Genomic DNA, 17,889 nt, shown 5'->3' on the forward strand with positions numbered 1-17,889 from the left:
TTATAACAAGACACATCAGCAAGCAGTGTAGCCTTTTGCACTGTTGACACACATCAGCGCCAGAAGTTTGGATATGAAGAGGGAGAACGACGCCTGACATGTAAAAATAAGTGAGTGTAACAAATGAATATAATGATGTTAAGATGTCAAAGAGACGGCGGATAAATAGGAAGCCTCATCTCCCAGCAGACCGTATGTATGATAAACCAAGAAGACATTGAAGTCCCACGGTCCCCGTGCTTTCCCCTGCCGCCCGCCCAGCTGTGCCCTCGTCGGGCTGGGATCAATCCCTGCCTGCCTGACTCCACTTCCACGCGCCGGACTCTTCATTAGGCCCGGCCTGCTCAAGTGTGCGCTCTAATTGACAAGGGCCACTGAGAGCCAGCATCCTCGTCTGCTATGCTCTCAGAGAAGGGTTCGCCAAGGATCAGCCGCTCACACTAATCTTCCCCATTATCCTCTGTGCTACTGTGGGAGCCGGACAAACAGCCTGCCTGTATTTCACGTGTATCTTGCATGGCTCTGTGACTATCCAGGAGCTTTGTGTGAGGTTTTTTTTTTTTTTTTTTTTTTGGCTAATGGGAGCACAGGTCTGATTAGATCATGTGAAAAACAACATCATTACACCATTCTACGACGCTTGTTGACAACGTTTGAGTGTGCCTTTTTTTTCTATGGGATGTTTTTTTTATGACCTTCATTTAGTACCAATGCATTTCCTGTTTGTGAGGAACCCTGACACAAACATTCGGAGCTTCCGTTGCTGAGTTGTACATAAACATTGTTAGCCGTATCACTCTCGCTATTGGCTCATCTCCCTCCACAGCTCTCCGATGATTCATACCACTCTACCATCTTATTTCAGTGCTTAATTATGGTAATTCAGTATTTAATTTGGGAATTAAAGCAACTTGCACCATGCTAATAGTCATTTGAGAGGTCAGTTACGATCTCTGAATGTGTGGTGAGATGTCCTTCATACCATCAGCGAAGAGCGAATGCAGAGAATCCAGAATTACCTCCCAGTTCCAGAGCTTTATCACTGCACCACAGAGCTGAATATTGGGTTTTTAATAACCTGACATGGCTGTAGGATACCTGGGAGAAAGGAAAAGGCTGCCACTTGGATGGAGATGAACCTGGACCAGCATGTTGCCCCTTGAGAGCCGTGGTCATTCATTAACTGATGGTACACAGAAACACGTGTGTGTTGAATCTGGTTTAGTTTTTACCGTTTCTTCAAAGTAGGCCTGCCTTTATAATGGATGTGCAAAACAGAAAAGCGACAGCTTGGTGGAGATTAAACCCTTGCTCTTCAATCCACTGTTGGATGGGGCTATATGAAATTATATATGAAATTATATTTTTTTTTCTTCTTTTTTTTCCACATCTGCACAAAAACACAGAGCACACAACTGCATGGAATTTGAACCCTGGCTACACACACGAGTCGACCTCTAGATCTGTTGTCAGTCACCTTAAACACTGTTTAGAGACACCCAGAAGCCACATACAAAGTCAGACCTATTTCATTTTTCAAGGTGGGGAGGATAGATGTGACATTAGTCAAACCACGAAATATACTTTTTTAATGAAGGGGGAAGAATATGTTAGTATAATTCTGAATAAAGCAAGAGCAAACAAGAAGTAAAAATATTTAAATTTATAGATATGACACACCAAAAATTTCAAGAAAGAAAGAAAAGAAAGAAATACACACAACTTTACAGTTTTATTCACACTGACAGTATGTCTGATTTGACACCCGCACATATCCTGTATTTATTTTTCACATCCCTTCTCTTCCAAATTTAATTGAATAAATTACATTACAATAGTCTAGAATTAGAGGGTAGAGAGTATTTGGCCTGGACATGCAGGAAGTGTCAATTTTGTCTCAAAAACCTGAACAAGAAAAGAAAATTCACACTATTATCAGGCGCTGCAGCTGCGTTCATTGACTTGTACTTATTCCAATGTTGCCATCTAGTGGAAGAAAACCGGAGCACAAGTACAGCAGGCAAACTCCTCCACCCTTCCATCTTGTCATCTATTTCCTTCATCTGCTTTATTCACCTTTTAAACAGAAGCTGATTCAAGATTTCAAAAGGCAGGGAGAGGAGGCCAGACCATCAACTGCACTAATCCGACCTAATAAGTATGTCTTTGGAGTTTGTGAGGAGGCCCGGCCACATGGAGGGATAGTGATCGCCTCACAGTGGGAATATTGAAGTCTGAGTCTGGTCTGGGTCTTTCTCTGTGGAGACTGCACGTTCTCCTTGTGCTTGGATGGATTTGTCACAGGTGCTCAAATGTTGACCCTAAGTTTCACATATTTATAGACTCCAGCACATTGATTAGGTAAACTAGAATAGAATGGAAAAGGACAACCCACTTGCACCCAGCGAGAAGATGCAGACTTCATAGATAAAGGCCCTGAGCTCCCACAATACGGCCCCTAAAGAGATGCCATTCTGTAAGTCTGCATCTCTGAGGAATTGCATAAAGAGTCAAGACTTACATTGTAAATAAAAACATGATTATTTAAAAAATAGGAGCGATCTACACATGGCTATGGTAACTGAGAATAATTTAAACATGCTTGAGTTTTTCTCTTGAAAATGTGTGAATATGTCATAAAATCGAGCTGTTCTACATCAAATCACATTTTGTTGAAACCTCAAAGGTTGAAATCACACACAGATAAGACGAACAGTTCTCAGCTGTGATGCTGGCGATACATTTCATGTTACCATAGCTACCGTGGTTCTTCGAACAGGGCCTCACAGTTATTATCCGGAGCTGAAATGTTTCCACCAGCACAGCGTGCCATCCTCCCAGCAGGTGGGAGCAGAAATATTTAAGTTGTGCTGAAATTGGTGTGAAGTGCAATTAGTTTTGCTCTGGGTTAAATCATGTTGACATTTCATTTCTCCCGTTTCAATTCCCGGCGTGTTTGCAGGTAGTGCACAAAAAAACCTCCAAATTAAGGTGCAGAGAGATACTGAGGGGGAGATGTGTTGGATTCAGTTTGATTGATGTGAATGAAGGACAGGATCCCTGGTGATTGTCATCCTTTAATGTAAAACAAAGAAACTTTTTTTTTTTTTTTTACACACTGTCACTTCTGCCAGCTCTGATCACTGAGATACAAACTGCATCAGTTAGAAGCTGGCATATAAATCAATCTGATTGAAGAAATGTTTGCAAGTTTCAGCTGCTTGCAGTTTTCAGCAGAGGAGTTTGGTTATGATTAACACATACTTTACAAAGAAATGGTGAATTTGTTGAAGAAGTTGTTGAAACCTGTCTGTCAAAATTCAGCGAGGACAAAGTTCCTTTATACTTGACAAATTGTTATGGGCCAACTGAAAATCTGCCTTATGGCTGTAGTGTGGGTGGCAATTGCACACACCATGGCAGAAAAATCATTGAGCCAGACTGTCCGTTGAGGAGTTTGTATGTTGCACATTCACTGGTGAGCCTTATTACCCGTTTTCCCTTTGATGGAGTTGTCCAGGGCAGGTGTCTGCAACATTTTAGACCACAAGAGTCGTTACTCTTATTTTTCACCAAATGTAATTTGTCTGGAGCAGTAAAATATACAAAAATTCTGAAATAAATAAATAAAAACATTTGTGTGTTACATTCATAAAGTGTCATAGTCACATTTAGACATTATTATATTGTTTCCTTTTGTGCCATTTTTAGAGATATTTCCTTATGTTTCCTCTTTTATTTTCATGCATGCTTCCCACTTAAACCATTTTAGGCATCTTGGTTATTTTCGCTGCTTTTGCTATTTTTATAGTTACTATGCATTCTGAACTGTTTCAGCAGTTTTAGTGATACTAATATTTTTTCTTTACATCTTATTTCTTCATATTTTTCTGCCCTTTTTGAGTAGTTTTAACTATACTCTCTTCTTTTGTTCATTAAAAAAGAAAGAAAAAAAATTAAATATCAAATATAATTTAATAAATTAAGTAGTCCAGCTATCTGGGCTGTTTTACCTAATTTGCCTGTTTTTAGGCTGGAGATTAGACCATTTAAGAAAATGTATGTGTTATGCAAATGAAATAAAACTTAAAACAAAATGTTTACTGAAATGTTTAGTGAAAGCTACATGGAACCACTACAGAGGGACTGAAGAGCCATAGATAGAATAGACACATAAAAATCACAATGAAACAAAAACAGCATCAAAGACGATAAAATGTCTTTTTCAATTCCTGAGACTATAAATACCTGGGAGGTTTGGCGTACGTCTTTTTCCTGCCTTTTTTTCATTAAAAGTTCAGTTTGTCATCGGAGGAGTGACTCATCTCGACACGGCTCTACTATCTTTGCGCTCCTTCCCGCTGCGTTACGTCTGACGCCGTGACGTCACCGCTGGGAGGGAGGGCGGACGGCGGGGCGGACGGGCTCTCAGAGGAGGGGTGTCGCTCTGTGAACGCCTGTGTCAGCTCCAACAGTTTGCTATCACCCGTGTAAGTGGTAAATATATTTCCACGTTAGTTTTTCTGGGGAGGGAACCGCTTTGCTGGCTGGTTTGCGCGCGTGTGTGATGCTCGCGGAGAGTCTGTTAGAGCGCGGTTGTAGATGTTTCATCGTATTTGCAGCCCTGTACAATGACACAGTAACGGGACTGTCAACCTGAGTCCGTGAACACTGACAACACTTGACTCGGTCTCAACTAACGTTTTAGCCGTGTTTGTTGATTTGCTGTCTTTTAATAGGTGGTAAATTCATCACACACCCGCAGGCTTTTGAAACGTTACTTTTGTGTATTTGTGAAGTGCGATGTATGTTATAGAATTATCTTTATGCTCTCACTGTGTCATTTTTTTTTCAGAGGTTGTTTTTGATGAAGTTTTATAATGAATGTTGCTGACAACGGTTTTGTACAGATAACAACAACAAACTTTTATTTTTGTGGCATCTGAGAATATAATTTGCTTGTGGAGGAAACTATAAATTGTGAGTCACTTTTCTCGTGATGATGTTGCCATTTGGAAGTCATGCATGTTGGATGAGTTTGAATCAAGCTCGAGTTGGGTGTATTTCCTCCCTCCTTGCTAATGCAGTCTGCTGTGCCAATAAAGGATGGACATCTGAAGCCTCATTACTTATGAAGCCTAGTACTATTCACAGAGTTGCATATTTGTGCAGCCAGTTATTATCAGTGTCTGGGAGACAGTCTTTCAGACAGGCGCACAGGTGTGCCAAGGAAACATTTAAAGGATTCCATTTCCCATCTCACTTTTTCTCCTCTCTGTTCAGGACTCGTGAGTTGGATGTAGCAGCAGCCTGGCGTCTCCTCTGCAGTGACGGAAAGCCACTCCAGCAGCGCCACTACGATGGACTGAAGGTTTGTTTTCATCCACTGACTCTACTCATCCGCACTGATAGCTGTTTCCATCTCTGTAGGGATACACGGCGGTTTGGATGAGTCTGCTGTGACATGATGTATGCCACTATCTGTTCAGCATACACTGTTAAGTGGCTGAGAGCTCGGCTGCCCCTTCAGGGCACTGCGAACACAGCCATTCATGTCTCACTCCGATGGTCAGACCACCATGATGACGCTGCCCTCCTCCTCCTCCTCCCCCTCCTCCTCCTCCTCCTCCTCCTCCTCCTCTTCCTCCTCCTGCTGCACTCACGTTGTTTCTTCCCTGTCGAGAGCTGAGCTTAGAGCGGACCGTCATTGTATGAGTGTTTGCGTGTATGTATTCGTGTTTGTGTGCACGATGCTTACACAACAGCCCCCGATGCCATCTGAAGATAGAGTTGCCTCCTCCTCTGATTTTTTTTTGTGCTCGGTTTCTCGTAACGCTTCTTCACGGGATGCGATGTCTTCATGCTAGACCAGATCATGAGATGAACACAGCATGCTGTGTGCCTGCGTGACTGTCGGAGGAGTTTTATTAATTGGTCATGTGTACAGGAGGCCTGTGTTTGTTGGGACAGAGCTGCAGACTCTGGGGCAGAAAGAGAACATGTGTCAAGGCTTTCTGTGTTTTCTGTTTTACAAGACATCTTGATTTTTTTTTTGATAGACAGTGGAAGACTATAAATAATCCTTTCATCCGTATTCTATACTGCTTTATCCTGTGCAAGGTCGTGGGAAATAGCTATGGGCGCCAATTCATCACAGTGCAGACGACCACACACATTTATATTCACACCTCGAGGCAATTTAGGATCACCAGTTAACCTGACACGGAGGCTTTTGAAGAGAACACGAAAACTACACAAATATTTGATCACTAGTGTGACACTGAAAATGCATTCATAGTCTAGTATTTCATAATGGCATCATGTTATGCAACTAACGAAATCAACTGTCGGACTTGAAGTGCTTGAGGAGAATCCTGCAAGTCCAGCAAGAAATGCCTCACGTGACTTTTTAATGAAAAAGTCTTAAAATCTTCTTGGTTTTAAATTTAAAAAAAACCTAGATTTCACCATCTTGAAGGCAGGACCAGCTTGGAGCTACGTAACTTTGTGTCTGTCCTTACTATTTGACTAAGCAATAGGCAAATTAAGTATTTATCCTCTCAGTTTTACGTCGCTGAAATTCAGTCACGAACTGAAATAACAAGAGTAAATGAATGTCTGCTGGTTTTTGATTACACAGTAACATAAACAGATGATTATTCAGTTGATTCCAGCTGTTCGTTGGTGCACTTTTGGCCAAATTCATCGGCTACTTGCAGCATCGGGCAGCAGTCGGGTCTAAATGTGCATCCAGAGCGAGAGTTATGTAGCGGTACCTTCCCACACATGGCACAACAACCCGCTCTAACTTCATTAATTAACCAGCTTAAAATTAGAACAACGTCGCAACATGGAGAGCAGAGCTGACATCCTCTCTTCTGCTGAGGTTCTCTTCACTTTACATGAAGGGAACAAAGAAAGATGGGATAATATCTCTCTACTGTTTTTTTTTCTGTTATTTCAATAATGTAGACTGCAGTCATATATACCGGTAGTAACTATATAGTCTCATAATATGCTTAATGTCAAAACTTGCTTAATATTTGAGGCAATCCATTACAGTTTAGTCAATAATTAAACCAAAAAAAAAAAAACACAATTTTGTCCTGAAATAATTGATTCCTTTTTTCTACAGAACATTTTTCTGACACAGAATCATCTGTTGAAAAATGTTGCTCATCTTTTCTTTTTTTTTCTTGTTTCTTAGTGTTGCCTAAAGTCATGAAAAGTCATAAAGTAGCCTGTAAATGTTTGGATTTGCCTCTCAGTGTGGGTGTCCCTGCAACATGTTGACGTTGTGCCTAACATATCTGTACATACGCCAACAAGCAGCCATGCAAACGGCTTTAAGCTGCAGCACATCTGAATGGGATGAGTGGCGAAAGGAGACGGATCAAAGGAAATATCGCATGTAAAACACCTCGCTGCAGACATTTCTAAAAGTAAAGAAGCCTTGAGGTGTAGCTGATCCATGTTATCACCCACTGCTTGTGTTGGTTCCCCCTGCTGCAGCAGAAAACACAGTATGTTCGTTAGAGACAGAAACAGAGACTCGGGCCGCTCCAAAGCTCGAGGTTCAGTTCTTGGCAGCGGTACAGTACTTTCAGCAATGTGTGCCAGTGGGAAGCTGGTGAGTGATCATGTCTTTGTTGCTGCACTAGTGTCCTTCTGGCTGGTGAGGACGTTCGGACGGAAGTGTGTATCACAAGAGGAATGTTGTATAACTAGTGCTTTTTTTTTTTCAGTGGTTCGTCTCTTTTTTCCAGTCAGTTAATGCTTTTTAAATCACGAAGCGTTTTCTTACAAAAGAGCAACAAACAGACAGCAGGCTGTTCCTAAAAAGCAAGCAAGAGACAGATCATTGATTGCTTATTGAAAAAGGAATGATCTATTGAACTTTGCAGCATTGCACATTCACGCATTCTTGTGTCTTTTGGGATGATTTCTGCATGGCGAAGCGTGTCAGAATGTTAATGTTGTTTTCAGTCGGTTCGTTCATGTAATGTTCGCCAAGCAATGCGAAACTTGATCACATTAGAGAGGATAGGTTGTGATCTAATGCCCATCCATCCATCTCTTGCACCGCCTTAGCCAATGCATGGCTGGAGGCAATCTTCGCAAACGCAGAGAGACACAGTCACATGTCTGCATAGTCACACGTTACCCTCAAACACATGTTTTTGGAATGTGGGGAGTTTACTGGAATAGTCGGGGAAAAAAAAACCCCACGCATGCACAGGAAGAACATGCAGAATCTGATCTGATCTTTGTCAAGTTGTGGCACGCAACAAGTTTCTCTTTCCTCAACAGATGCTGTAAAAATGATTAGAAAAGGATTCTAAAGGATTCAGATAATCCTTTTTTTCCCCCTTCAGCCACGCGGAGTCTCAACAATCTCGGCATCGTTCAGACAGACGTTTGCCTCTAGTCAGCCATGACTCTGACTGTGTCTGACTGTACCACACTCCTCCTCCTCCTCCTCCTCCTCCTCTCACCTTCTCCCGCCTCCAGCAGATTCGCAGTTTGAAAGCCCACATTGTAGCAGAGGCGTAATAGTGCAGCTTAATTTACACCTCGTATGTTTTCTCTTTCTTCTTAATGCTCCTGGAAGTTTAAGTTCACAAATTACATGCAAATATAAAGTTTATCTGTCTGCAGTTACTGCTGCTAGTGTGAACATAGCAGATCTTTTTTTTTTTTTTTTTTTCCGGCAGAACTGACTCCCACACTTCCAGAGTGAAGGTGAAATTCCTCTAAAAAGGCTGTCGTTTCTAGTGGCAACCAGCTGCCTGCCTCCCTCTGATCCCTTCCTGTTTAAAAGGCGAAGGCTGAAACAAGGCAGAGGTCACGCAGCGTCTCAAGAGTTCGCTTTAAAACCCGTCCCGGGTCCTTGTCGCTGTGAAAATAGACGGCTTCTTAAATGATTGTCTCAAAACAATAGTAAGGTGTATATTTAAACAGTGGGACATGGTTCATTGATCGCTTGTTCTATCCGTTCTAATGTAGTCTTAGTCGTTTATCTGCAGCCTATGTGAAGTTTTAGGAGTCTAGGTGAATTTTTGAGCTGAGGAGCAGAGGAAGAGCAACTGAAGGAAATGTAATGCTAAAGATTTTGTAATCACTTGATTAAACTAATATGGAAAACTGAAGTATCATGTTGGATAAAGATAATGACTCAATATTAAAACAATGAAAGTTACCATGAAGAAGGCTGCATATGATGCATATAATTGTTTCACATATCGAGGTTCCTTGACGTTGAGAGTACCTTGGCGTTCTCCCAGATTGTGGACGATGAGCCAGAGATCATTCTTCATAACCAAAGCCTGGATGCTCTGATCCCCTTGACGGGTGTCTGGTTACCTGAACTCAGAGATGTGACTAAGGAGTTATTTAAATAGGTGTCGATGAGACTGATTTATATCTGTTATGTGCTCTTACCTGCTGACTCCAACGAGAGGCTGATGCCCCTTGGCCCGGTACCCCGGCAGTGTGTGCCAACCGTGACCTGCATTCCTCTTCCTGTTCCGTGCGTCCGTGTGCCTTCAACAGAGTCTCTGGGATGGGATTTCAGCTGGTGTGTAGGTGGTTTCCCGCCTGTTGACAGTTGACGGTGCCATGCGAGGGCTTGTGGAATATGAGCTGTGTTGGCCGAGTTGGAGGCCCGACGACTGTTAGACACCCGGCAGGTTAGTAAGTGAGCGTCACCTTCGCAGGGCTCGGAATATCCTACATGCCATGCAGTTATGTTTTTCTCCCTCACCGCTGAAAACACCCTCATGAGAGCATTGAGTGGACTGAAAATGAATAACAGTGCTTTTTTTTCCCCCATGAATATTGGAGGAGTTGCTAGTCAAGAGTTTAGGTGGGTTGTTGTTCTGCATTGTGTTCATTAAGTGTTGTAACTATTTTTAATTCTCTTGACTCTGGTTTCTGGCCGGTGCTTCTCTGACAGTCCCATATTTCTGTCATGATTCCGGTTCAGGACATCTGAAAGTTTACATCCATTATTCTTATTTTATTTCATCTACATCCATCTACTTTGCTACTTTGTCCATGGCGGCATTATGAAGAGCGCCGGAGTCAAGACTTCTCTGTCATGGAGCTTTTTCCAGCTCTTCTACGTGACTCAAAGCATCTTTCAGACCAACTGAAACATAAGATTCCTCCAGCAAGTCCCTCAGCCCCTTGTGTCTGCTGTAATAGTCACGAATCAAAGTTCATGATCACATGTCGGACGTGCGATGTGGATTGACTGGTATACAGAGAGTTCATGATCACGATTCTAATCACTTTAGAGTCAGATCCAAAATACCAAACCGGGGGACGTCTCTTTGTTGTGACAACAGCGAACCAGTTCCAGCTACGATGTTTGGCCTTTTTGCAGGATGGGAATGATTCCAGAAAGATGTTTAATTGTTGCAGTGGTTTTATTTCTCTGAGAGAATGTTTCGACAGCGTTGTCTTTCACCATCAAGGTGGGGCTGCACTAATTCAGTTTTATCTTTGATTGTGATTATGGAGTTAAGAGACTGTCAGTATTAAGGCTGGGGCTGTCTTGCGCACTGCGCACACCCTGAATCTGATCCTTCGTAATCTCAATGGTTAGACACGTTGTCGTCTGGGTTCATTGTTGTAGTTGCTGTCAACATAGACCGACCGGCCTTGTCGGCGTAAGGCTTCACATCCAGCCTGGTCACGGCCAGTCTTCAGCTTCTGCTGGTATTACTGACCAACCTAGTTGTGTAACCTATACCTCAGAGAATAACATTTTTTTTTTTACAGTTCTGTACAACCATAAAAGATCAACACAGCCGTCCCTCTGTTCTCAGTAGCTTCCCACCTTCACAAAGTGTGAGATACTCTTACATGACTCAGACTTGCTTTACTCCCAGTATACCACCTGTTACTCACTGTAGCCAGTGTGGTTTTGGTTTTGTGCTCAGTTTTTTTTTTTTTCAATCTTATTGTCTCTCTGTTGTGTAAGACAAATGGTCTGAAATCAGAAATAAGATTAAAGCAAAACTGCCCGTCTGTACTGAAAGAGCGTCCCCCTCTGGAGGATCATGTACAGGTGACTTTTTTAGAAGTGGCAGATATACACTACTCCCCTGCGGCCGTCTCCTTGACAGCTGTACAGTCAACTTAAAGTGTGTGGCGTCGCTAAGCAAACACAGATGTGTTAGCTGGAGTCTATATGTGTGGGAGGAGTAGATGTTTGCATCTTCTGGTTTGTCCCGTTCCTGGAAAGCTGAGCGCAGCCTCGGCGTCGGGGCCTCCCTGTGGGTTTCAGCTTGCACAATAGGGCGTTGTGCCTCCCTCTTTCAGGGAACTACCTGCAGTACACCCCCTCATTCAGGCGCGCTCTGCGCAAAACACCCGGAGTTGAACCTGACACGGCCAGGCGAAACGCGGCGCGAACCGCTGGACGCCTTTGATCCGGCCAGGCCTCTTTCACTCCCTCTGCCTCCTTCTTCCACTTCGCTCCTTCCCTTGTCTGATACAAAGAGACGCGTCTCTTATCGCACGTTGTCCAGTACGCTGGAGTCATCTCCTTCACTGTCACAGCAGACACAACTGTGCTATTCTCTGCCTCCCAGTCCAACACGCGCGCGCACACACACACACACACACACACACATAAATACAATAACGATTGTTCCTGTTTCCTGGCCGTGCTGTCATTATGCAGCTGCTGAATGAGATATGGCTCACTTTTCATTTGTAAAAGACAACAGATGCAAACACACACACACACACACACACACACACACACACACACACACACACACACACACACACACACACACACGCACAGAGACTTCACACTTGTGCACATTTTTCACACAATATATTTCCTGCAATCTCTCCTTTTTCCTGTTTCCTTTTCTGTCTGATACGAACACGCGCACACATCCGTGCATGCACCTCAACACAAGCCTCACTGACAGAACTCTCTGGCCTAATTCCCCTTTTATTGATGTGTGTCTGTCAGTGAAAGAGGCGCAGCACAAAGAGCAGCGATGTGCCTGTGTGCGGCTGGGAGGAAACAAAGAGCGGTCTATTCCACGCCGGCTCTCACACTCTTCTGGAAACACTGCTTTGGCTTGTTTAATCTATAGCCATATTTTTGAGTCGACCAACTATGTGCTCAGCAAAGAGCAACAGCGTGTCTGCCTCTGTGTCAGCACACAGAGGCCAGATTGACCTCCACTCTGGGTTCTGGATTGGTCAAGCTTTATTTGTTCTTTATTGTCCAGAACAAGAAAATAGAGAAAGAAATAAACAGTGAAGGTTATCGTGCCAGTATCTGCTATAATCAAAATGAGCATTGAAAACACATTACGTAATGTTTATGCTTTCCTCATATTAGACTTTCATACAAATTGTCTTCATCATTTAACAGTCTGACCCATGACCCTTAATCCCCTTTGAAATAATCAACAGTGATTGTCTTTTTTGTTCAATAACCGTAATGGAGGGGGTTTATTTTTTTTCTTTTGAATTTGAATTTACCTTTATTTATAGAGGTAATCTCATCGAGGCACAACTTTTCATTTGTAAGAGATTGCCGAACATGTTGATGCCACTTATTTGTCGGCGATCTCTCGGCTCAGATGAACCTGTTGCTGCCATCAATCCAGAGAGTACGGTCGAACATTAACCGGATTCTGTGTAATTGATTGTCAACTGCTCCAACCCGACCGGGCCTGTTAAAATAAGGCCAAAAGAGATTAATGATTGTTCCCAAGCAGTTAATGCAGTGTCATTGCTTGTAGAATTTGGATTCGTGCCCGCAGATGAAGTATTTTGTGTTTTATATGGTGTCAAAGCTCTGACGGTGACAGCTGGACATGTGGCAGTAATTCTGAATGGATTAGGACTCGCGAGTGTGGATGTGTGTGTGTGTGTGTGTGTGTGTGTGTGTGCTGGCGCAGGCACATGCTTGTGCGTGTTTCTATGAGGGATGGTTCCAGAAAGGCCAGTGTCCACGCGGTTATTTATCTTTTACCTTTGACGACAGTCAGGCGTTTCTGTGAAACGTGCTGACTCACCGAGGCCGCTGACCCGGGCCGTCGCCAACTCTGTTCAGCGCAGATAATCACTGATCTGTTTCAGTGCTGGACAGGGATTATATTCACCAATGTACACCCCTTCATGTGCACGGTGATCCAGCACCGTGTGAAAAGAAAAAAAGATGCTTGCTCTTTTGTATGCTTATAATAAAACTGATTGATTGCATTATTCTCACATGGAACTTCAGTCTTGTTTACAGTAGTTTATAGAAACTATAACATACATTTTCAACAGTAAAACAAAATAATGCTGGATATTTTTTGTCCAGCTGTGCAGTATTTTGTAGTTGTCTGTAGTTTCGCTGTCAGAATACTAGAATGTCTCAAAGCAAACCGGAACAGGTTAGAAAATAACAGTTGCCATTAAACATCCATCAGATGTTTGTTCTCGTTGCATCCTCTCATCAATGCTTGCTGAATCTAAACAAAGATGCCGGTGTATTCACAAAGTGTTAACAACAAAGCGTTGTACCCCGAAAGGCTCCGGAAAGAGGATTTCGTTTGCAAATAAAACCACAGGCAATCAAGACAGCATCCAGTCCAGTGTTGGATCAGTCCAGGGGATGAAGCAGGGGATTTACTGGCATGGAGGGAGGGATGGGCACCAGGGTCAGGACAGGACTTCAGGTTCAGCTTCAGCTTCAGGACAGGATTAACGCAGGTTTACCCCTCGACTCAGCAGCTCAAAAAAAAAACAAAAACCCTCCACGGTGCTTCGTCATAATGACTCACACTTCACTGCCACCTCTTGTGCCAGTGAACGGTTCACGCATGCATCCATAATCAAGCATGCATGTAAATATGTTATATTTGTATGTATGACTAACACTCTATGAGAAAATTCTCATTTGTAAAACTTTGCCACATAAAAAAACACACAAGTGTTTTTGTCTTTGCAATAAACACAATAAAGAATGAATATCTTCTTGTCTTTTTAATTCACTGTGAGTTGACGGAGTGTCTTTGGATTGTGGACTGCAGCTATCTCATGAATAAATACACACCAACTCAGTTCAGAAAATAATACGTATATTAGTCAGCCGCCGCAGTGATACAGTCACTGTCCTGGACTGTTGTGGTGAAGAGGCAGTCGGTCTACATCCCACCTTCACCTCTGCTCACCAAGTTTGGAAAAGGTGAGAGGAATAGGAGGAATATAGGAATATAGTTGGAGTATGCCACTGCGCCTCCCCAGGGCTCTGCATGTCCCTGCCTTGCTTGTTTTGTTGCCCTCAGTGGGAGCAGCTATTGATGCTGCAGGGAAGCCAGAGCGCACCGAGTGCCGCCTGCCTGCCTGTCGGTCTCTGGGTCCTTCTGTGAGGTGATCTCTGCTCCTCCAATAAGGTTGCTTCTTGAGGAAGACGCCATCTATTTTCTCAGGTGTCTGCTCGGTCGGTTTTGTCACTGACTGAGATTCATTCAGACAGCGTGTGATGCTGATGCTGCAGGAGGCGATGGCGCTCCTCATGTTAGCGGCGCCGCGCTGTTGGTTGTTTCCAATGCGGAAGCCTCGTCTCTTGATACTGCCACAGGAAGGGAGACCTTTGGGGGTAGTAAATGAGCTCCTGAAGGAACACACACACACACACACACACACACACACACACACACACACACACACACACGCAGTCTTGTATTTCTATCCTTGTGGGGACCGTCCATTGACTCCCATTCATGTGTAGCCCCTAACCCTGACCCTTACCCTAACCCTAACCCACACCACAACAAAGCCTAACCCTAAAGAAATGTTTTTGCACTTTTACTTTTTTCAGTAACAACAACATGGTCAAGAAAACACTGTTTCTCCTACTTAGGACCGGAAAAAGGTCCCCACAAGGCACGTCGTTCCACGTTTTGCTATCCTTGTGGGGACATTTGGCCCCAACAAGGATAGAAATACGAGAACGCCCACACACACACACACACACACACACACACACACACACACACACACACATTAGATTTCCCTGCATTTGACCAACAATATCAAAATATTTTACTTATGAGGACTTGTTTGTTTTTTGCCCCTAAATATCTGCAAATGCTCATGATCTTAATCCCCCACAACAGTCACAAAGAAGATCACACTAAGAATAAACACTAGAATTTGTTTGACAATGTAATACAAGCATCTTTTAGTAATATTTCAGTATGTTTGTGCATCTGGTATAAATTGTGAGTGTAAGTCACTGAGGTGTTTTAAATGAGAAATAACAGTTTATTGTTTTGCTTCCTCCCACCTACCCCCTTCCCCTCTTTTCAGGTAATGCAGAGGAGTGTTTCACACTAGGATGACAGCTGGGCTGATGGTAGGTGGGTTTTTCTTATTCTGATGTGACACATCAACCCCCCCTCTTTCTTATTTGTTATTTGTTCTTTGTGTTTTGCATTTTTTAGTTGTTTCTTTCTGACTACATCCTTCTCCCAGCTATATATAGCCATAGATGCTTCATGTGATCCCCGTTTCTATTTTCCACGACCATTTAGCCATCGTGTGACTCACTGACGATCTGAAATTTGCTTCATATTTTATCCTTCAAAAGTGAACATGGCTCACAGCCAGTGCTCAGACGTTTCTTCCGGTATCGTGTTTAGTTTGTGAGATATGGAGACTTCAGTAGAAGGTTAAGATTTTGAAGGGGGCAGGAGACACAGATGACAAACTTCAAAAGTCGACATTATGTAGCTCCTACAGGAAAGTAGAACAAGAAAACAGAGGAGAGAGCTCAGACTGCAGGAGGGAAAGACACTCGGTGTTCGTTACAAGCAGTGAGGATGATGTATGGATGTAATAATGAAAAGGAGTTCTCTGCATTAGAAATTATCTCCTTTGGATATTTATAATATGTTGGCATCTGTCTGAGTCAAAAATGAAAAGTTTCAGAGTAGTAAAGCCTTAAAGCGAAAATAAAATCGTTTCTATGACCCAATAGTGATGTGAATTCTTTTGAACAACAGGAACCGAACATGCATCCTCTGTTCTCAGGCTGATGTGGGACTCAGGGTGTGTTTCACACTGGCTGGGTCATATGAAACCCCGGAGTAATTACTGCATTGGAGTGGTGCACTTGTGGAAATGTAAACACTGCTGCCTAAGCCCCATTGTGCATCAGTCCTCCTCTAAAGCGGCCTCGTGCCGTTCAATTAAATGTCCATTGAGGTCTGAATGTTTCTTCAACACAGACTAAATACATCTGAGTGGACTGATAGGCTTACAGAGGTCTGTGTTCTCCCTGCATATTTTAATCGGTGTGTGCACATAAATATTTTCTGCTACTGTTTGATTTATTTGTTATATTATATCATGAATAATATTAGATAATTATAAGATGTCTTTAAATTCCTGCTGTTTTGCAGACTTTGTTAAAGATATGTAATTTGAATTTGATAAGCATGTTTTATTGGAATTATTTCAGTATCGAATTCAGAATTCAGAATTATTATTTCCGTTTCATTATTTCAGTATGATTTTAATGTCTTTAAGAGTGCAGAGAAAAACCTGTATAGAGAAACTTGTATCATCCACCAGTCAGACCACAGCCTGGCTCTAACGTGCCGTTTCACCTGAGAATGAACCGCTGGCTGTTGGAACTGAACTATTTAGCTGATTTAAGCTGTACCGTTGATGTGGTAGGCACTGCCATTGCATAGCGATGACATTTCAGCTCCTCCTAATCTGTGTCCTCTCTTTCTGTCAGACCAGCATGGCTGCTTGTTCCTGAGTGAAAGCTGCATGCTCGCTCTCTGGATCCATCCCTCTGACTGCCCATGAGCCGATCCAACCCTCCATCAGACAGCCCCATCTCCACTGTACCCCATCTCCATCCCTGCTCTGCTCTGCCGCTGCTTGCTAGTCCTCTCTTCCTCAGTCCCTGACCTAGTGTGACCCCCTGCATGCCTGGCAAATAGCGAGCGAAGCGTTAGCAGACTGTTTAATTGGACATTTCTTCCCCTGCTATTCATGAAGTGTCAGCTGGACCAAATGCAGCGGGGAGTCGACAGTCGAAGGGAGCCAGAGGGGGTGGGCCCCTGTTCAGATCCCGGAGCTGGAGGAGTGGCAGCGGGGTCACATGGCCCGGGCTTGAAGAGGGCCTCATCCCAGTTAGAGCCCCCTTCCTTCAGTAAGATGAGCCAGAACGCCAGGGAGAGCATGGGGGTTCTTGGCCAGGGCTTGAAACAGCTGTTCCAGCAGCAGCGTAAACGCCTCTCCCTCTCTCGCTCCACCATCACCTCCTCATCCTCCTCCTCATCTTCCTCTGTGGTGTCGGCGAGCGGCGCCCCCACCTCTGCCCCCGAGGACCCCCTGTCCCGTTGTCCCGACTCTGACGGCCTCTGTGCTCCTGTGATTCCCTCCGCAGCTGGCCGGGGCTCAGCCGCTGGCGGCACCATGAGGCGCGGCACCAGCCTGCAGAGTCGGCGCAGTAAGGGGTCCGGCTCTGTGAGCGGGGACCGAGACCCCCTCCTGAGGGGCAGCCCCCAGGCCCCGCATCGCCGCCACACTCACGACCCGCAGCAGCACACCAGCCGCCCGCGCTCCTCCTCCACCACCGACACCACGCCCAGCAGCCCTGCGCCCGGATGCGCCGGCGGGGACGTGGTGCTGTCGTCGGGGTACCAGTCCACCGAGGAGACGGACAGGGTGAGAGACGGCAGCCATTAATCACCATCACCGCTCAGGGTGATTGATCGTGTGTCTTTCCCCATTCTGCTGGTGTCAGGGCCTTGTTTGTCAGAGAACTGTCAGTCAAACACAGAGTTCAGACTGAGACCTGCCACCTGTTATCACTCCGGTCTGACTTTGTCTACTTGTATA

General features: G+C 44.0%; 1 protein-coding gene across 3 annotated transcripts in view; it reads left to right on the forward strand.

The window, feature by feature from the left end:
- Positions 1-4,432: 4,432 nt before the first annotated feature.
- tmcc1a (transmembrane and coiled-coil domain family 1a) overlaps positions 4,433-17,889 on the forward strand; it is a 43,866-nt gene continuing 30,409 nt past the window's right edge. Inside the window, exons 1-4 of one of the 3 annotated variants that reach the window (XM_030118387.1) lie at positions 4,433-4,490; positions 5,284-5,371; positions 15,340-15,389; positions 17,435-17,715. In XM_030118387.1, coding sequence (XP_029974247.1) covers positions 15,368-15,389; positions 17,435-17,715 — 303 coding nt within the window. In that variant the 5' untranslated portion in view covers positions 4,433-4,490; positions 5,284-5,371; positions 15,340-15,367. Of the gene's footprint in view, positions 4,491-5,283; positions 5,372-15,339; positions 15,390-16,774; positions 17,716-17,889 lie in introns of those variants that run through there. The other 2 variants (XM_030118386.1, XM_030118388.1) reach the window with 2 other exon arrangements.

Source organism: Salarias fasciatus, chromosome 20 (genome assembly GCF_902148845.1).
Source record: "Salarias fasciatus chromosome 20, fSalaFa1.1, whole genome shotgun sequence".
Lineage (NCBI taxonomy): Eukaryota > Metazoa > Chordata > Actinopteri > Blenniiformes > Blenniidae > Salarias > Salarias fasciatus.